The sequence below is a fragment of the Eubalaena glacialis genome, chromosome 9 (genome assembly GCF_028564815.1).
Source record: "Eubalaena glacialis isolate mEubGla1 chromosome 9, mEubGla1.1.hap2.+ XY, whole genome shotgun sequence".
NCBI lineage: Eukaryota > Metazoa > Chordata > Mammalia > Artiodactyla > Balaenidae > Eubalaena > Eubalaena glacialis.
In genome coordinates, this window is record NC_083724.1 from 102759320 (window position 1) to 102781728 (window position 22409).

General features: G+C 38.3%; 1 protein-coding gene across 1 annotated transcript in view; it reads right to left on the bottom strand.

The window, feature by feature from the left end:
• LOC133097388 (serine/threonine-protein kinase MRCK alpha-like) overlaps window positions 1–17901 on the bottom strand; it is a 53756-nt gene extending 35855 nt beyond the window's left edge. The window contains 1 exon segment of the mRNA XM_061199244.1: window positions 17817–17901. Within this exon segment, the coding sequence (XP_061055227.1) occupies window positions 17817–17901 (85 nt within the window).
• Window positions 17902–22409: the final 4508 nt, after the last annotated feature.

The following is a 22409-nucleotide window of genomic DNA, read 5'->3' on the forward strand; positions in this document are numbered from 1 at the left end:
CAACAAGAGGTGCTGGGAAAACTGGACAGCTACATGTAAAAGAATGAAATTAGAACATTCTCTAACACCATATACAAAAATAAGCTCAAAACAGATCAAAAACCTAAACATAAGACTGGATACTATAAAAGTCCTAGAGGAAAACATAGGCAGAACACTCTTTGACATAAATCACAGCTATATTTTTTTAGATCCCTCTCCTAGAGGAATGGAAATAAAAGCAAAAAGAAATAAATGGGACCTAATTAAACTTAAAAGTTTTGCACAGCAAAGGAAACCATTAAATAAGTTCAGTGAAGTTGCAGGATAAAAAATCAACACAAAAATCAGATTTCTCTACACTAACAATGAACAATTGGAAAGATAATTGAGAAACAATTCCACTTACAATAAATAGCACCAAAAATAGTAAAATATTTAGAAATAAACCTAATTAAGGAGGTGAAGGACTAGTACACTGAAAACTATAAAATATTGATGAAGGAAATTAAAGAAGACACAAATAAATGGAAAGACATGCTATGTTCATGAATTGAAAAACTTAATGTTGTTAATAGGTAAATGCTTGCCAAAGAGATCTATAGATTTTATGCAATCCCTGTCAAAAACCCAACAGAGGTTTTTGCAGAAATAAAATTCATATGAAATCTCAAGGGACCCCAAATAGCCAAAAAAATCATGAAAAAGAAGACCAAAACTAGAGAAATCACCATCCCTGATTTCAAAATATACTAAAAAGTTACAATAATCAAAACAGTGTGGTACTGGCATAAAGATATATATATATATATAGGGAACAGAATAGACAACCCAGAAATAAACCCTCACATATAGGATCAAATGATTTTTGACAAGGGTGCTGAGACCATTCAGTGAGGAAGGGCCAGTCTCAAGGACCCAAAAAGTTGGAGGACTCCACATTACCACATTTCAAAATATACCATAAAGCTACAGTAATGAAGATTCTGTGGTACTGGCATTAGAATAGACATAGAGATAAACGAAATAGAATTAAATGTCCAGAAAAAATTCATACATTTATGGTCAATTGGTTTTCAACAAGGGTGCCAAGAAAATTCAATGGGCAAATAGTGCTAACAACAATTGAATAGCCACATGCAAAAGAATGAAGTTGGACCCTTATCTCACAGCATACACACAAATTAATAGATCATAGGCATAAATGTAAGAAGTAAAACTATAAAGCTTTGAGAAAACAGATGTAAATCTTCAGATTGGGCAATGTTTTCTTAAATATGACAACTAAAGCACAAGCAACCATAGAAAAAAATTGATAAATTGTACTTCATCAAACAAAAGTAAAAGCTTTGGGTTTCAAAAGACACTATCAAGAAAGATAAAAGAAAATGCACACAATAGGAATTTTTTTCAAATCCTGTATCTTAGGGATGTGTATCTGGAATATATAAAGAACTCTCTTACTAATCAATAACAAATAAATAATCCAATTTAAAATGGGCTAAGGATCTGAGTAGACATTTCTCCAAAGAAGGTATACAAATGGCCAATAAGCACATGAAAAGATTCTCAACAACAGCAGACATTAAGGAAATACAAATTTTATTCACATATTATTTATTTTTGGCTGCATTGGGTCTTCGTTGCTGTGTGCAGGCTTTCTCTAGTTGCGGCGAGCAGGGGCTACACTTCGTTGAGGTGCACGGGCTTCTCATTGTGGTGGCTTCTCGTTGCAGAGCACAGGCTCTAGGCGTGCAGGCTTCAGTAGTTGTGGCACGCAGGCTCAGTAGTTGTGGCTCACAGGCTCCGGGGTGCAGGTTCAGTAGTTGTGGTGCACAGGCTTAGTTGCTCTGCGGCATGTGGGATCTTCCCAGACCAGGGCTCAAATCCGCATCCCCTGCATTGGCAGGCAGATTCTTAACCACTGTGCCACCAGGGAAGTCCCAAGGAAATAAAAAATTTAAAAACCAATATGACACTGATGAACATAGATGCAAAAATCCTCAACAAAATACTAGCAAACAGGGCTTCCATGGTGGCACAGTGGTTGAGAATCTGCCTGCCAGTGCAGGAGACGCGGGTTTGAGCCCTGGTCCGGGAAGATCCCACATGATGGAGAGCAACTAAGCCCATGTGCCACAACTAGTAAGCCTGCACTCTAGAGCCCGCGAGCCACAACTACTGAAGCCCGCACACCTAGAGCCTGTGCTCCACAACAAGAGAAGCCACCACACTGAGAAGCCCGCGCACCACAGCAAAAAGTAGACCCCCTAGCCACAACTAGAGAAAAGCCTGAGCACAGCAACAAAGACCCAACGCATCCACAAATAAATAAATAAATTTATTTTTTAAAAAAATACTAGCAAACAGAATCCAACAGCACATTAAAAGGATCATACACCATGATCAAGTGGGGTTTATCCCAGGAATGCAAAGATTCTTCAATATATGCAAATCAATCAATGTGATAAACCACATTAACAAATTGAAGGAGAAAAACCATATGATCACCTCAATAGATGCAGAAAAAGCTTTCGACAAAATTCAACACCCATTTATGATAAAAACCCTCCAGAAAGTAGGCATACAGGAAACTGACCTCAACATAATAAAGGCCATATATGACAAACGCACAGCCAACATCATTCTCAATGGTGAAAAACTGAAAGCATTTCCTCTAAGATCAGGAAAAAGACAAGGTTGTCCACTCTCACGACTATTATTCAACATAGTTTTGGAAGATTTAACCACAGCAATCAGATACGAAAAAGAAATAAAAAGAATCCAAATCGGAAAAGAAGTAAAGCTGTCACTGTTTGTAGATGACATGATACTATACATAGAGAATCCTAAAGATGCTACCAGAAAACTATTAGAGCTAATCAATGAATTTGGTAAAGTAGCAGGATACAAAATTAATGCACAGAAATCTCTTGCATTCCTATACACTAATGATGAAAAATCTGAAAGACAAATGAAGGAAACACTCCCATTTACCATTGCAACAAAAAGAATAAAATACCTAGGAATAAACCTACCCAAGGAGACAAAAGACCTGTATGTAGAAAACTATAAGACACTGATTAAAGATGATACAAACAGATGGAGAGATATACCATGTTCTTGAAATGGAAGAATCAACATTGTGAAAATGACTATAAAAACCAAAGCAATCTACAGATGCAAAGCAATCCCTATCAAACTACCAATGGCATTTTTCACAGAACTAGAACAAAAAATTTCACAATTTGTATAAAAACACAAAAGACCCCAAATAGCCAAAGCAATCTTGAGAAAGAAAAACGGAGCTGGAGAAATCAGGCTCCTGGACTTCAGACTACACTACAAAGCTACAGTAATCAAGACAGTATGGTACTGGAACAAAAACAGAAATATAGATCAATGGAACAGGATAAAAAGCCCAGAGATAAACCCACACACCTATGGTCACCGTATTTTTGATAAAGGAGGCAAGAATATACAATGGAGAAAAGACAGCCTCTTCAATAAGTGGTGCTGGGAAAAATGGACAGCTACATGTAAAAGAATGAAATTAGAACACTCCCTAACACCACACACAAAAATAAACTCAAAATGGATTAAAGAGCTAAATGTAAGGCCAGACACTATCAAACTCTTAGAGGAAAACACAGGCAGAACACTCTATGACATAAATCACAGCAAGATCCTTTTTGACCCACCTCCTAGAGAAATGGAAATAAAAACCAAAATAAACAAATGGGACCTAATGAAACTTAAAAACTTTTGCACAGCAAAGGAGACCATAAACAAGACGAAAAGACAACCCTCAGAATGGGAGAAAATATTTGCAAATGAAGCAACTGACAAAGGATTAATCTCCAAAATACACAAGCAGCTCATGCAGCTCAATAACAAAAAAACAAACAACCCAATCCAAAAATGGGCAGAAGACCTAAACAGACATTTCTCCAAAGAAGATATACAGATTGCCAACAAACACATGAAATGATGCTCAACATCACTAATCATTAGAGAAATGCAAATCAAAACTACAATGAGGTATCACCTCACACTGGTCAGAATGGTCATCATCAAAATATGTACAAACAATAAATGCTGGAGAGGGTGTGGAGAAAAGGGAACCCTCTTGCACTGTTGGTGGGAATGTAAATTGATACAGCCACTATGGAGAACAGTATGGAGGTTCCTTAAAAAACTAACAATAGAACTACCATATGACTCAGCAATCCCACTACTGGGCATATACCCTGAGAAAACTATAATTCAAAAAGGGTCATGTACCACAATGTTCATTGCAGCTCTATTTACAATAGCCAGGACATGGAAGCACCCTAAGTGTCCATCGACAGATGAATGGATAAAGATGTGGCACATATATACAATGGAATATTACTCAGCCATAAAAATAAACAAAACTGAGTTATATGCAGTGAGGTGGATGTACCTAGAGTCTGTCATACAGCGTGAAGTCAGAAAGAGCAAAACAAATACTGTATGCTAACACATATATATGGAATCTAAAAAAAAAAAAAAAAAAAGGTTCTGAAGAACCTAGAGGCAGGACAGGAATAAAGACGCAGACGTAGAGTATGGACTTCAGGACAAGGGGAGGGGGAAGGGTAAGCTGGGACGAAGTCAGAGAGTGGCATGGACTTATATATACTACCAAATGTAAAATAGATAACTAGTGGGAAGCAGCCGCACAGCACAGGGAGATCAGCTCAGTGCTTTGTGACCACCTAGAGGGGTGGGAGAGGGAGTGTGGCAGGGAGACGCAAGAGGGAGGAGATATGGGGATATATGTTTATGTATAGCTGATTCACTTTGTTATAAAGCAGAAACTAACACACCATTGTGAAGCAATTATACTCCAATAAAGATGTTAAAAAAAAAAAACCAATGTGATAGCACTTTACGCCTATATGGATGGATATATTAAAAAGGCAGACAGTATCGAGTGTTGGCAAAAATGTGGAGAAACTGGAATTCTCATTCATTGGTAGTGGAAATGTAGAATAGTGCAGCCAACTTGGAAAGCATGAAGTTACCACACGACCCTGCAATTCCACTCTTATGTGTATACCCAAGATTATTTAAAACATCTGTCTACACAAAAACTTATTGAATGTTCATAGCAGCACTATTCACAATAATCAAGAAGTTAACCCAAATGTCCATCAACACATGAATGGATAAACAAATTGTGGTGTATACATACAATGGAATATTATTCAGCCCTAACAATAAGGGGGGTGGGGAGTAACTCCTCAGTGAGTATGGGGTTTTCTTTTGGGGCGATGAATATGTGTTGAATGTTTTGATAGAGACAGTGTTTGCACAACATTGTGAAGATACTAAATGCCCCTGAATTGTTTGCTTTAAAATGGTTTGTTTTGTGTGAATTTTATGTAATGTTGTATGAATTTTACCTCAACTTTAAAAGTAAGAATGAAATAAAATCGTAATGTGTCACCAAAAAAATGAATAAATAGCCCTAACCTTTAAAGAGAATATTGATGTTTAGGAACTTAAAATGGAATACTTTGTTTATCATAAACCACCACAAAAAAAGTGATCAGCAGTTTACACTGTAAGTATCAAACAGCTCATTGAAAGAATATATAAACAACTCTCGCAAATTAATGAAAACGAGGCAACATGGCAGAAAAATGGGAGAGTTGGACAAAAGTACAGATGAGTAACTCCTATCATGACATGGAGACTTACAATCTCAGATTCATAGCTCTAAAGGTATAGTAAAACATTCACAAGGGCAGTATAATTGCTATCATAAGGAAGATAATGTTTAACCTGAAGTATTTTTAATACTGAGGTTCAGTAGCATGGAAACAACAAATAAAAATATAATCTTACCTCACTAACCTGTTCTTCACGTCTTTATTTTTTTTATCTTCTCAAGTTCAGCAAGAAAAGCAGTTGTCATCATCACTCTCCTTCAGTACACTAATCATCCCTCAAAATAAAATGGTTATGGTTCAGGTAATTGTGGAAATAAAAAAAGAAAGATGTGTATTAACTTTTCTCTTTGAAAAAATCTCATGCAGTTTTACATATCTATGGTGGGCTGGATAAATTTGTATATGGCAGGAAGAAAAGTGGCTTCCCATTTGCACAGCCCAACCGAAGAAAGAATGTAAATTCCTAAAGAATTTCATGAATAATAATGACAATAAGACATAGAGTACATTTCCAAAATCATGACAAAGGCAGTATACAAATGAAATGGTTTGATTCAGGAAAATTATTAACAACTCTAAATTAAGGAAATTAAATAACAAACCTCATACCACATATCTATCCTATGCTGTACTCTATACTTCAGCACTTTCCAAAGTAAAAATAATTATATTTTTTAGGAATTCCAAGCAAGTATCATTAGAAACATAAAAGGCATGATACTCAGAAACAAGAGAATTCTTTCAAATGACCAATACTTAAAGCTTGTATAAACTGTTCACTTACTTTAGGTCAGCAAAATTCAAATCGCTTTACTAGAGCAGCCAACGAAGGGTCACATGGCGAGTTTTTCTATTTGGGAGAATGAAAACTAGTGATCTATATCAGAGTCCTGTGAATTGTTGACATTACTCCACCTGCAATTTCCTGAAACCCTAAGCCTGGGAAATATCCTTTCAGCTTAGTTCCTTAATGTCAGGGCTTCAGAAATGTGGCATCCACCAACTCTTGTGATTATTTCAAGTATGAAAAAAGAATTTGATAAATTATATGCTGGAATTCAAAGCTCTGCATTTGTGGCGAAATCTAATTTCTTAAAGGATGACTTGAAGAAAAACTTTGATATTGAGCAATTTTTAAACCTGTTAATGTGAAAAGAATGTTTGGTAAAACAGCATCATCCTGATCGCAGGTGGCGATAATAAGAGACAGAACAGCCCATTATAAGGATTATACATCATGACCAAATGGGATTTATTCTTGCAAGGCAAGGTTGGTTCAACATATGAAAATCAATCAATGTAGTATAGCACGTAAACAGATTGAAGGGACTAAACTCCATGTGATCATCTTAATTGATGCAGAAAAAACATTTGACAAAATTCAATGCCATTTTATGATTAAAAAAAAAAAAAACTCAACAAACCAGGAATACAAGTTGATGACTTCAACATAACAAAGGCCACAGATAGAAAACCAACAGCTATTATATTCAGTGGTGAAATCTTTCTCCCTAAGATCAGGAACAAAGGAAGGATGCCTGTTGTCACCACTTCTATTCAGCAAAGTACTGGAATTCCTAGCCAAATAAATAAGGCAAGAAAAAAAATAAAAGGCATCTAAATCGGAAAGGAAGAAATAAAATTATATTTGTTCAGAGACAACACACATGCACCCAAAAAAACCTGTTAGAATTAATAAATGAATTTAGAAAATTTGCCAGATACAAAATCAACACTCAAAAATCAGTTGTTTCTCTATACACTAAGAATGAAAAGTTTGAAAAGGAAAGTTAAAAAAAAATACCATTTAAAATATCATGAAATATAGTAAAAGACGAGGAATAACTTAACCAGCGGGACAAAAGACATGTACATTGAAAACTAGAAAACGTTGCTGAAGGAAATTAATGAAGACACCAATAAATGTAAAGGCATCTTGTGTTCACAGATCGGAGGACTTAATGTTGTTAATATGTCAACACGACTTAAAGGGAGGTACGGATTAAAAGCAATCTCTTTAAACATCACAGTGAGGTTTTTTCAGAAGTAGTAAAATTCATCCTAAAGTTCATATGGAATTTAAAGGGCCTGAATAGTCAAAATAATGTGGAAAAAGAACAAAATTTGACGTTTCAAATTTCTTGATTTTGAAACCTACTACACAACCACAGTAATCAAAATAGTACTGGCATAAACACACATACAGGACGGAGAATAGGCCAGTGGAACAAAATAGAAACCCAGAAGTAAACCCATATATACATCACCAAATGATTTTCAACAGGAGTGCCAAGACCACCCAATGGGGAAAGAATAGCAATTTCAACAAATGGTACTGGAAAAAAAATATCCACATTCAAAAGAATGACGGTAGACCCTTACCTTACACCACATACAGAAATTAACTCAGTGAATGAAAGACCTACATGTGAGACCTAAAACTATAAAACTCTTAGAAGAAAGTTCTGGGAAGAAAACCATGACATGAAATTTGGCAAAGACTTCTTGAATATGACACCAAAAGTGGAGGTAATAAAAGAAATAGATAAACTAGGTATTCAAAATTTAAAAATATTTCTTTCATCAAAAAATAAAACGAACCTGCTGAATGGGAGAAAACATTTGCAAATCCTATAGCTGATAAGGTTAATATCCAGTATGCATACACTTGTACACTGTTGGTGGGTATGGAAAATGGTGCACACAGAAAGGAAAACAGTATGGTCGTTCCTCAAAACATTAAAAATAGAATTACCATATGATCCCATAATTCGAGTTCCTATTAAATACTCAAAAAGAATTGAAATTATGAACTCAAAGAGTTATGTGTTCACCCATGTTCATAGCAGAATTATTCACTATAGGCAAAAGGTGAAAAAACTCAAGAGTCCATTGAGGGATGAAGGGATATACAAAATGTGGCCTATACAAACAATAAATCAATATTCAGTCTTAAAAAGGAAGGGAATTCTGACACATGCTACAACATGGATCAACCTTCAGGCATTACACTAAGTAAAATAAGCCAGTCACAAGAGGACAAATACTGTATGATCTCACTTATATGAAGTACATAGAGTAATCAAATTCACAGAGACAGAAAGTACAATGGTGGTTTCCAGGGGTGAGGGGGCAAGGGAAATGGAGAGTTGTTGTTTCATGAGTACAGACTATCATAGTTTTGCAAGATGAAAAGTTCTGTGGATGGATGATGGTAATGATAGCACAGCAGTGTAAATGTATTTCATGCCTCTGGCCTGCACTCTTAAATTGTTAAGATGATAAATTTTATGTTATGTATATTTTACCAGATTTTTTTTTAAATAAAGGAAAATAAAGACATTCATATAAGGAAACACTGATGAAGTTCATTACTAGTAGATCTGCTCAATAAGAACTGTTAAAGGAATCCTTCAGGCTGAAATGAAACGTAACTTGAAACCATATGAAGAATTAAAGAACAATGGTAAAGGTAACTACACTAAGTTTAAAAGGCCAACACATTTGCAGTTAGGGTTTGTAACGCCTCTTTTCAAAATGTGATTTAAAAGACAAATATATAAAATAGTTATTATAAGGCTATTAATGGGCACACAATACATAAGGATGTCATTTGTGACAAGTGCAGTGTAAATGAGGATGCGGGATGTAAATAAGCAGAATTTTTGTTATTATTAAATGAAAATGTTATTACTTCAAATTTGTTTTTTCATAAAATTAAGATGTTTACTTTAACCCCTAGGATAAGCACTAAGAAAACTACCTCACAAATATACAGAAAAGAAATAAGAAGAGAATCAAAATGGTAAACTGGGAAAAACATCAACTACAAAAGAATGTAATAATGAAGGAACTGAAGAACAAAAAGGATATAAGATATCTAGAAAATAAATAGTGTAGCAGTAGAAGTAAGTTCAAAGGGCTCAATATAGGATCAACACAAAGAAGACTACACGCAATCACGTTATAATCAACTTGTTAAATGTGAAGTACAAGGAGAGAATATTGAAAGGAACAAGAGAAAAGTGACTTGGCACATATGAGGGAACTCCCAGAAAACAATTTGTGAATTTCTCAGCAGAAACCTTACAGTCCAGGAGAGAGTTGGATGATATATTCAAAGTACTGAAAAAAAAAAAACCTGTGAGCAAAAATAACCATACCTAGCAAAATTATGCTTCAAAAATAAAGGAGAGATAAAGTCAACAAAATCAAAGTGAGTTCTTCACTACTAGACCTGCCTTATAAGAAATGCTTAAGGGAGATCACTTTGAAATGAAAACATGTGAACAGAAATGCAAAAGCAAACAAAAGCATAAATTTCAATGGTAAACTCATACACACACATACAAATATAGCATAATAACACTGTAATGGTGCTGTATAAAGTACTTTAACCCTGAGATAAAAGTTAAAATTTGTTAACAATATAAAAAGAAGGAAATTGACTATAAGGACACAAAGTTTGGGTGGGAGTAAAAGAATAGATGTTTAGAACTACAAGATTTCTATGTAGCCTTCAGCTAACCACAAAGAAAAGGCCTATTATAAATAAACAAAAGATAAAGAGAAAAGGATCAAAGTAAATCACTACAAAAAAATAATCAAACAACAATGAAAAAGAGGACAAAACAGCTGCAAAACAGACATAAAACAATTAACAAAACAGTAATATAAGTCCTTACTGATTGATAATTAGTTTAATATAAATGGATTAATCTTCCCAATCAAAAGGCATAGAGTGGCTGAATGGATAAAAAAACAATATCCAACCTTATGCTGTCTACAAGAGACTCATTTTAGATTAAAAGACACATATAGGCTCAAAGTGAAGGGATGGAAAAAGATACTCCATGCAAATGGCAACCAAAACAAAGTGAGAATTCCTATATGCATAACAGACAAAATAGACATTAAGTCAAAAATTGTATAGACAAAGAAGGTTTCTATATGATAATAAAAGAGTCAACTCAACAGGAGGATATAACAATTATATATGCATCCAGCATCAGAGCACATAAAGCTCTAAAGGAAATATCGAAATTAAATGGAGAAATTGATTGCAGTACACGAATAGTAAGGGACTTCAATAACCCACTTACAATAATGGATAGAACACCCAGACGGAAAATCAATCAACAAACATGACTTGAACAACACTATGGACCATATGGTCCTTACAGACATATACAAAACATTTCATCCAACAGCAGCACATACACGTTCATTTCAAGTACACACACACCGTTCTCCAGGATAGATAATATGTTAGGCCACAATCACGTCCTAACAAATTTAAAAAGTCTGAAATAATTTCAAGTATCTTTTCTGATCACAATGGTATGAAACTAGAAATCCCATAATAGTAACAAAACAGGAATATCTGGACGTCCCTGGTGGCACAGTGCTTAAGAATCTGCCTGCCAATGCAGGGGACATGGGTTCAATCCCTGGTAAGCAAAGATCTCACATGATGCAGAGCAACTAAGCCCGTGCACCACCACTACTGAGCCTGCACTCTAGGGCCCACGTGCCGCAACTACTGAACCCGAGTGCTGCAACTACTGAAGCCTGCGCCTTAAAGCCTGTTCTCCGCAACAAGAAAAGCCACTGCAATCAGAAGCCCGTGCACCACAACAAAGAGTAGCCCCTGCTCACTGCAACTAGAGAAAGCCTGCATGCAGCGACGAAGACCCAACACAGCAAAAAATTAAATTAAAAACAAAATTTTAATAAAGAAAAGAAAACAAGAAAATTTACCAATATGTGGAAACTAAACAATATACTCTTTTCCCCTGTTCCACTTTTATTGAGATATAACTGCCATAGAGCCCTGCATAAGTTTTACGTGTACAGTATAAAGATATGACTTATGTACATCAAGAAATGATTACAACAGTAAGTTTAGTGAACATCATCTCATATGGCCACAAAATAAAAGAAAAAGAAAAAAATGTTTTCCTTGTGATGAGAACTCTTAGGATTTACTCTCTTAACCTTCATGCATAACACAGAGCAATGTTAATTATATTTATCATGTTGAATAATACAGTCTTGAGCAACCATTGGGTCAAAGAGAAAATCAAAAGGGAATTTTAAAAGAATCTTGACACAAACTAAAATGAAACACAACACACCAAGATTTATGGGATGCAGCAAAAGCAGAACTACAGGAGAAGTTTGTAGTGATGAATGCATACATTAAAGGAGAAGTAAAACCTCAAGTAAACAATCTCACTTTATGCCTCAAGGAACTAGAAAAAGAAGAAAAAAGTAATCTCAAATTTGGCAGAAGGAAGGAAATAGTAAAGATTAGAGCAGAAATAAATCAAATAGAGAATAGAAAAACAATAGAAAATAGAAACAAAACTAAGTGGTGTTTTTTGGAAAGATAAATTTGAAAGACTCTTGACTACACGAATTAAGAAAAAAATACAAAAGACAACTCAATAAAATCAGAAATGAAAGAGGAGACAATATAAGTGATGCCTCAGAAATAAAGGAATCATAAGGGTCCATTATCAATTATGCCAACAAATGTGATAATCTAGAAGAAATGGATAAATTCCTACAAACATACAACCTACCAACACTGAATCAAGATAACACAGAAAGTCTGAACAGTCCAATAACAAATAAGGAGATTGAATCAATAATTTTAAAAAAAGCAAAATAGAAAATCCAGGACCAGATGGCTCCCCTGGTGAATTTTGCCAAATATTTGAAGAAGTACTACCAATCCTTTTCAAACTCATCCAAAAAATTGGATAGGAGGGAACACTTCCAAACTAATTTTACAAGGCTAGCATTACCCCGATACCAAAGCCAGACACAGACACTACAAGAAAAGAAAATTACAGCCAATATCTTTTTTTTTTTTTTTTTTTTTTAATTCCCTATCTCTGGTGGTAAGGGTTTCCTTTCACCTCCAGATGCAGGGAGGGCACCTTTCACAGGAGAGATTCATTTGCCGCTTTCAGGGAGCAGCCAATATCTTTGATACAAATAGATGCAAAAATCCTTGACAAAGTATTAGCAAACCAATTTCAACAATAAATTTAAATTATCATACCCCATGCTCAAGTCATATTTATTCCTGGGATGCAAGGATGGTTCAACATACACAAATCAACCAATGTGATACACCACACTAACAAAATGAAGGAAAAACCATATGATCATCTCAATAGAGGCAGAAAAGGATTTGACAAAATTCAACATACTTTCATGATAAAAACTCTAAACAAATTAGGTGTAGAAGGAATGTACCTCAACACAATAAAGGCATATGAAAAAGAAAAGACCACAGCAAACATCTTACTCAACAGTGAAAAACTAAAAGCTGTCCCTCTAATATCAGGAAGAACGCAAGAATGTCCACACTTACCACTTCTATTCAACATAGCACTGGAAGACGGAGGAATTAGGCAAGAAAAAGAAATAAAATGCATCCAAATCTGAAAGGAAGAAGTAAAATTACCTGTTTGCAGATGACATGATCATACATATAGAAAATCCTAAAGATTCAACAACAACAGCAATAAAAACTGTTAGAGGGGCTTCCCTGGTGGCGCAGTGGTTGAGAATCTGCCTGCCAATGCAGGGGACACGGGTTCGAGCCCTGGTCTGGGAAGATCACACATGCCACGGAGCAAATGGGACCGTGAGCCACAGCTACTGAGCCTGCACGTCTGGAGCCTGTGCTCCGCAACAAGAGGCCACGATAGTGAGAGGCCCGCGCACCGTGATGAAGAGTGGTCCCTGCTCGCCACAACTAGAGAAAGCCCTCGCACAGAAACGAAGACCCAACGCACCCAAAAATAAATAAATAAATAAATAAATAAATAAATAAAAACCAAAAAACTGTTAGAACTCATAAGTGAGTTTAGTAAAGTTGCAGGATATAAAATCAGCATATAGAAGTCATTATACAAAAGGAATGACCTACCCAAAAAAGGAAATTAAGAAAACAACCCCATTCTTAATTTCATTACAAAAAATAAAATACTTAGGAATAAATTTAGCCAAAGGGGTGAAAGACCTCTACATTGAAAAGTATAAAAAATTGATGAGGAAAATTAAAGATGACACTGATAATATGCAAAGACATCCCATGTTCATGAACTGGAGGCTTTACTATCATTAAAATATCCATACTACCCAAAGTGATCCACAGATTCAATGCAATCCCTATTAAAATCCCAATGGGGGACTTCCCTGGTGGTGCAGTGGTTAAGAATCTGCCTGCCAATGCAGGGGACACGGGTTTGAGCCCTGGTCTGGGAAGATCCCACATGCCGTGGAGCAACTAAGTCCACACGCCACAACTCCTGAAGCCCGCACACCTAGAGATCGTGCTCTGCAATGAGAGAAGCAACTGCAATGAGAAGCCCGTGCACCACAACAGAGTAGTCCCCACTCGCCTCAACCAGAGAAAGCCCACGCTCAGCAACAAAGACCCAACGCAGCCAAAAATAAATAAATAAATTAAATAAATTTATTTTTAAAAATGGGCAAAGGACTTGAATAGACATTTCTCCAAAGGAGGCATATAAATGGCCAACAGATGTATGAAAAGGTGCTCAACATCACTAATTGTCAGAGAAATGCAAGTCAAACCACAATGAGATATCACCTCACACCTATTACAATAGCGATTATCAAAAAGACAAAAGATAACAAGTGTTGATGAGGATGTGGAGAAAAGGGAACCCTCGTGCATTTTTGTTGGGTATGTAAATTGATACAGCCACTAAGGAAAACAGTATTGAAGTTCCTCAAAACATTAAAAATACAACTACCTTATGACTCAGCAATCCCACTTCTGGGTATACAGCAAAAGGAAATGAAATCGGTATCGTGAAGAGACATATGCACTTCCATGTTTACTTTTCACAGTAGCCAAGATATTGGATCAACTGAAGTGTCTGTATATTCATGAATGGATAAATAGAGTGTGGTATATAAACAGGCATATCTCGTTTTATTGTGCTTTGCAGATACTACGTTGTCTACAGATTGAAGGTTTGTGGCAATCCTGCATTGAGTAAGTCCATTGGTGCCATTTTCCCAATTAGCATTACTTTAAAATTAAGGTATGTACATTGGTTTTTTAGACACAATGCTATCGCACATTAACACACTATAATATAGTATACACATAAGTTTTATATGCACGGGTAAACCAAAAAATTCATGTGGCTTGTTTTGTTGCAATATTTGCTTTATTTTGGTGGTCTGGAACCAAATCTGCAATATCTCCAAGGTATGCCTGTATACGATGGAATATTATTCAGCCTTTAAAATGAAGGAAATGCTGCTATTTGTGACAACATGGATGAACCTGAAAGAGATTATGCTAAGTGAAATAAGCCAGATACAGAAAGACAGCTACAAACACTTCATGATGCTACTTTTATGTGGAATCTGAAATAGTCATAGATGTGGGGTGCAGAACAGTGGTTGACAGTAGATGAGGGGATGGGAAAATTGGCAGGTATTGATCACGAGGTACAAAGTTTCAGTTATGGAAGGTGAATAATTTCTGGAAATCTAGTGTACAACAATGTGCATATAGTTAACAATGCTGTATTGTGTACTTGTAATTTGCTAAGAGGGTAGATCTGAAGTGTTCTCACCATAAAGAAAGAAAAAAGAAAATGGTAATTATATGAGGTGATGGATATGTGAATTGGCTTGATTGTGGCAATTATTTCAAAAATGTATATGTATATCAAAACATCAAGTTGTATATCTTAAATATATATTTTTATTTCTCTATTATACCTCATTAAAGATGGGAAGAAGAAAGAAATGAGGTAATGATACATACTACAATATGGGTGAACCTTGAAAATTATGCTATGTGAAAGAAGCCAGACATAAATGGTCACATACTGTATAATTTACACTTATCTGAAATATCCAAATAGATATATCTATAGAGACAGAAAGCAGATTGGTGACTGCCCAGGGATTAGGTAGAAGAAAGCATGGGTAGGTCTTCCCTTTAAAGCGATAAAAATATTTTTGAACCACATAGAAGTAAGGGTTGCAAAACATGGTGAATGTACTAAATGCTATTGAATCGTGCGAGTTAAAACGGTTAATTTTATCTCGGTAAAAAGTAAAACTTCTCCCCAAGTTACCTTTAGTTAATTTACTGTGTCCTGACAAGTTTTAATATGAATCATATCGTTAAGAAGAAACAGCCTCAATCCACACCAAATAAACATTCAGTTTAGCGAGGTATCTGTTTTCTAATGGTTTTTTTAATGTCCTAACTTTAGCATACTACCCCATCCCTACTGTTGTGGTAGAGCAAATGGCATGAACCAGAGGTGGAAACCTAAATCAGACCTTAGAACTCTAACTGAATTTTTGAGACAATGCAACGGCGGGGTTTACGTGTTTTTGCTTCAACATGTTTGTACCTACAATTTCTTATCTTGTTCTACCTGAATTTTTTAAATCTTTAATTAATTTATCTTAAAATATGTAAATGGTTTATAAAAAGCAAGTAAATATCTATGTATTGCTAGAAAAGAGATAATTTAATGATGAGCATTCTTTATTAGTCATATTTTATACTGTTAGAAGAATGAGGCTATCAACTGAATTCTGTCCCCCCAAAATTCATATATTCAAGCTCTAACAAAGTGATGGTATTTGGAGATGAGGCCTTTGGCAGGTAATTAGCTTAAATGATGTCATGAGGATTAGGCTCTATTAGTGCCCCTATAAGAGGAAACCAGAGAGTTTTTTCCGTCTCTCTCCACCATGTGAGGACACAGTGAAAAGACAGTTGTCTGCAAGCCAGGAAGAGAGCCCTCACCAGGCACTGAATTGGCCAGCACCGTGATCTTAGACTTCCAAGCCTCTAGAACTGTGAGTTGTTAAAGTCACCAAGCCTACAGTATTATGTTATGGCAGCTTGAGCTATAAGAGTACTAAATGGAAGAGACATGGAGGAACCCTAAACACATATTGCTAAATGAAAGAGGCCAAACTGAAATGGATACATACTGTATGATTTCAGCTATATGACATCCTGGAAAAGGTAGGGCACTTAAACTATTCTGTATGATACTGTAATGGTCAATGCTTGTCATACATTCGTCAAAACCCATAGGATATACAACAGGGTAAACTGTAATGTAAACTATGGATATTAGTTAATAGTAATGTATGAACTTTGGCTCATCAATTGTAAAAAATGCCCCACACTAATGCAAGACGTTAATAATAGGGGAAACTTTGGTTTGGGGAATAGATGTGAGGCGGTGTCTAGGAACTCTATACTCTGCTCAAATTCTCTTTAAACTTAAAACTACTCTAAATATAGTCTACCAATTTATTTAAACAAAATAAATCTAAGTTGCCTCATCATATTGTGAGGTTATTACCATCTTACAGTTTTTCTATTTGACCTACTTCTTTAATGTTCATTTCTATCTTCTTTTATCCTCGTAAAAAATATATCAAATGTTTTGTACTATTTCACCTCCCAGCCTATTATCTTTTTAGTTATATGTCTTTCACAAACTTTCATTGGAAACTACATTAGATATCCTTGACTTATTACACTCTATGCCCATTACTATTTTCACCACCTCCCTAGTAATGCTTGAACCTTGGCTATGACCCATTGTCACCTCTGGACAAATAGTTTCTGCTCTATTTTCTGTCTTCTGTCCTTCTGGGCCACTTCTATCTACCATCATTACCCAAAGAACTGACTTTACAGATTCTATATGCCAGTGTGTAAGACTTGCAGTGTTTTAAGAAGTATCCCAACTTCATGATGATGATTTGGGGTCATTACCAAAGCACTCGGGATCATACATATTATTTTAAGGTAGTTTTATAGGACAACGCACATTGGTATTGTCCTCCTATTAACAGAGTAGGAAACTGTGGGTTGATCTGCAGCTATTTTGATTAAGAAAGCAGGATATGAACTCTGCTTCTTTGCTGGGGTACTTGGCACTGCTCCTTCTTGCTGGGACATATTTTGCGCCTTTACAGCCTGGCATCTAGGCGTACTGATCAGACTAATGTTTGGCTTTATTGGATACGTTGACCAGTCTGATTGATATTCTGGTACATACAGGGTACTTGGTCATGGTTGCTCACCTCTGAACCTCAGCTTCATCACCTGCAAAGTGCAACTAATAGCACATCCGCTTTGTGGGGTTTTTATGGATTTGGCAAGCGTCATAGTTCCTGGCACGTGCTAGAGACTCGGGTGATGCAGTAATTACCCAAATTTGCATTTTCAGTGGATCCTTCCCACCTGGAGAAGGTGACTCACAGCCTTGGGGGAGGAAGAGCAAGACAAACAGCAAGGGCAGCATGGGCCAAGGCAAGGAGGTGAGAACTGACATGCAGGGGGGGCCTCATGCTGGTATCACCAGAGGGCCCAGAGTGAGCCAGGATGTGGGGAGAGACTGGCCGGTCAGTAAGACCAGGCCAAGAAGGGCCGTGTGAGGGGGCTTAGCTTTTACCTTGTGGTAGAGGCCATCCAAAGGAGAAAGTGGAAGATGGGTAGGTATAGACTTCTCCCTTAGGAATTGTCCTCGGGGTCTGTTTATCTCCTGGCAGGGTCCGTTCAATGAGTTGGCCCCTCCAGCACATTCTAGAGAGGACTGGCCATGTCTGACCTTCTGGAGATACAGCCCTGACCTCTTGGCCACCTCACTGAGGAGAGGGCTCATGGGGGAATCAGCCTCACTCTGCATCTGTCCACCAGTCCTGCACCCTGGACTCCAGGACCACTCACTTGCAAGAGACACATACAGCCGCCAGAGGAAGTGACCTTTCCTGACTCATGTGGCTACGAATGAGCAGAGTATTGCTGACCATTCCAGGCGAGGAGCTGCCACAGAAGATCAGGATGGGCACAAGCCATAGAAGACCAGAAGGAACAAAGGTCAGTCCACGTGGGAGTTCACATGGGCGCCTCACAGTCACCAACATGCCCTCGAGTTTCCCTTCCAGCCCAACACACACTCCACCTGCCCACAGTCGCCTGTGCCACCATCACACAGCCCCACAGAGCTCCAAACATCCTCAAACACACAAACTCCCTACCTATAAGCAGATGCCTGTGTGCCCAGAACCCTCCTACTCCAATATACATGCACTACAAACCCCAATAAAATCACAGCCACAGTCTGGAATACAAAAACACACCCCCAACGGCCCCCGATAATCAAACACCTAAATCCTCACATCCCACAAAAATCCACCCAACCCCATATAACCCCCCAATGCAAACACACAAACCCTTCAACAATAGCCAAATACATTCAAACCAAACTCACATACTTCTTAATATAAGACACAACCCCCAAAATCCAAATAGAACACATACAGTCCCCCCACAGCTGTGAACATCCACGTATGTACAATGCCTCAGAACCTGAGACAAACACACAATACCATCAGAGAGACACAATGTTTCCAATCTTCTCCTAAATACTCCCCCCAGAACACAGGATGAACTCACACCCCCAATACAAACATACACTCATCTCCCTCTTGAGATACTATAAACAGCCTCTGTCACATCCCCTGATTATACACACACAGCTAGCAACCCCAATTTACACTGACAACCCCAATCTCTGCAAATTCCTCCACACCAAAAATACACTCCCTAAACTCTTACCCTACAGGATGAGCATATGTATAACCCCTATACTCTGAATACACACAGATCCAACACACAAAACATTAAAATGCATACCCCTACCTCTTCTCAAATGCCTGCACACAGAGCCTCAAAACACCCAGAACCAGCCCCACCACCCAGCCGCACCATGCTACACCAACCGTACACTCATAAAGGCACTCAGGCCCCTCATCTCTCCCCAGATCACACATACACATTCTCTACACAGCTTTACTATTACCCCAAACCATCCTATACCCCAAACATACATCCATGAGTTCCCCACACAGCCCTAACCCATGATAGAGGCAGCTCTACCAGGGGCATCATGGCACCCCGAGTGGGCAAATGCCGCTGAGGTAAGTGCCTCCTATGTTGCTGCAATTCTTGCTGCTGTTGCAAATCATCCCTTGACCCCACCGAGGCTGACTGGGACACCCTAAACAGGAAGTGGCAGCATATGAGTCAGGGAAGAGGAAAACTCCATTCCAGGTATTCCCTGTCACCATCCATTGCACCAAAACATCGGATGACCAGCACGAACAAGAAACAGAGACATGTAACTATACCATGATAGAAATGCAAATTTTTCTAGAAAAAATATCTCCAAGGGAAGGGGGAGAACTGTGTTCCCCCTAATTATAAAGCCATGCTGTTACAATTCAAAGAAACGTCAGATACAGTACAACAGGCACTGGACTGCATCCATGTTGTAGCTAGATATGAGAAAGATAATTTTTCTGAAGCCCCAAATCTCACTTGCCAGTAAAGGCACATGGGCCCCGCTGCCCCATCGGACAGGAACCCAACAGAGGACCCTTAAGGGATATAGGGACTTCTGGGACCCTTATTGGTCTCCACCAAGGGGTGGTGCTTCACACAGCTCCATCCTTCATGAGATGACTAACAGACCTCCCTGTATTGGCAGCTCTGGAGATCGGGGTCCCTAATGACGTAACCTTGGGACAGCCCAAGCACAAGTTAGAAATTTTTGCTCAGGCGTTACAGACTCTTCAGCAGACTGGAGTGATGGGCAGCTGTCACCTCTCCGAATCCTGTACCCTGACCTCTGCCAAGGCCTCTGCCTTAGGGACCTGGCAGACCCCTGGAGCGTGGCCCTCCTCTGGGACAATTGCCCATATACTTCTCTAATTATCCTTGGGACACACATAAACAGCTTTTCTTATGGCTCTCATTGACAACTGGAGCTCAAATTACAGTGCTTCCTGGGAAACCCTTCAATTATAAGCAAGGGCCACACGTTAGATTACAACGCATAATAGTCAGGGGAGTAGAAAGCATTCAACTTCCATTGAATGTCACTACTGAAACAATCTTTATTAAAAATCTTTTAGTGGTGGTAGCCCCTTTGGCCCCACCCTTTCCCGTTACAGCTATGGATGCCTTGATGTACCGCAACGCCATTTGGAACAAACCCAAATTCCTGGTCTTCCTGGTGGAAGCTGAATATTGGGAGCCCATAAGACTGCCACCTAAGACAGTAAATATCCCCCAATAACATGTATGACAGGGGGCTGTGGGATTGCAGCCCAAAATTCAAAATTTATGACAAGAAGAAGTCATTAAACACACCATTTCTCCTTTTCAATTCCCCCATTTGGCTGCTATTAAAGCCTGCTATTAATGAGTGGCGCCTTATAAGCAACTACTGAAATATCAATGCTGATCCCCACTATTAAGGCTCCCATTTCCAACACTGTCCAGTTAATTAAGGCTATCCAAAGGGCTCCAGGGAATTACTTTGCTGTGACAATCTAGCTATTATGTTCTATTCAGTACCAGTTATTGAGGAGTCCCAGCTGCAGTCTACTTTTACTGCAGAAGGCACCCAGTATGTTTTAAGCTGTCTGCCTACTGGCTATCTTAACAGCCCAGCTATTGCCCACAGTCTTTGCTGGCAAGACCTGGTGTCCCCTTGCACCGTCTGGCACTATACTGATGTTCTAATCCAGACCCCTCAGGAGATTGGTGCACGAGGCCCTAACATGGTTGGTGACCCATCTATAACATACAGGTGGGCTACTGCCCCACAGAAAATTCAAGGGCTGTCCACAACTATTAAATTTCTGGGCATTAACTGATCCTCTAAAAGCCAGGAAATTCCTCTTGCAGCTAAACCTCAGCTGTTAACTATTCAGCCCCCCAACACACTATAGCAAGCCCAACTCGTCTTACTTAGGTCTCTTCACACTTTGGAGGCAACAAATACCACACTTGTCCATCATTCGTAGACCCATTTATGCAGCCACGTACAAACCCTCCATATTTTACTGGCGAAGAGCTAAACAATAAGCTTTATAGCAGGCACAAAGGTCAATTAGTCAAGCCCTCCCACTGGTTCCCCCTGGCTGCTCCTTCTGGGCTGAGAATGGACTATGTGTCCCGGAGCCTTTGGACTAACACAGCTCCTCCTAGCTGCCTGTGGGCTTCTGGGCCAGACGGCTGCTCTCTACACCACTACACCCCCTCAGAACCGATTTGGGAACGGGTTCGTTGGTTTTGGTCTTGGGTTTGTGTGCACTGATGCCAGAATTTGCTTGCGTCTTTTGCGTTTTGGTGTACAAAATGGGAAATACTCCATCTACCCTGAAGGAGAGCCCTTTGGGGCCCATATTAGATAAATGGGTGAAACATAGCTCTGAGCCTATGACTAAGAAACACATGATATACTATTGTAATAGGGTGCGGACCCAAAATATAGGATCAGAAGGGTGGTAGCCCCTGAATGGCTCACTCAACTTTTATAGGATCTCGCAGTTAGAAGTGTTTTGCAAAACAGCAAGCTGCACCGGCAGTTGTTCCAACTGCCCACCCTCCCCCCATGCTGCCATCATATTCACCACCTCCTGTTTCCCCTACCCACGGGGATCAAATAGAAGTTTCTGTGTTAACCCCCAGAGCACAGGAGCCTGATTTAGTATCACCATCTAAGACTCCACAGACCACCCAATTTGGACCGGGAGCCACTTCCACAGCAGGGCAATTTCCCTTGTGCTGACAACCTATAAGAGGCCAGGCGACGCCCTTGGACT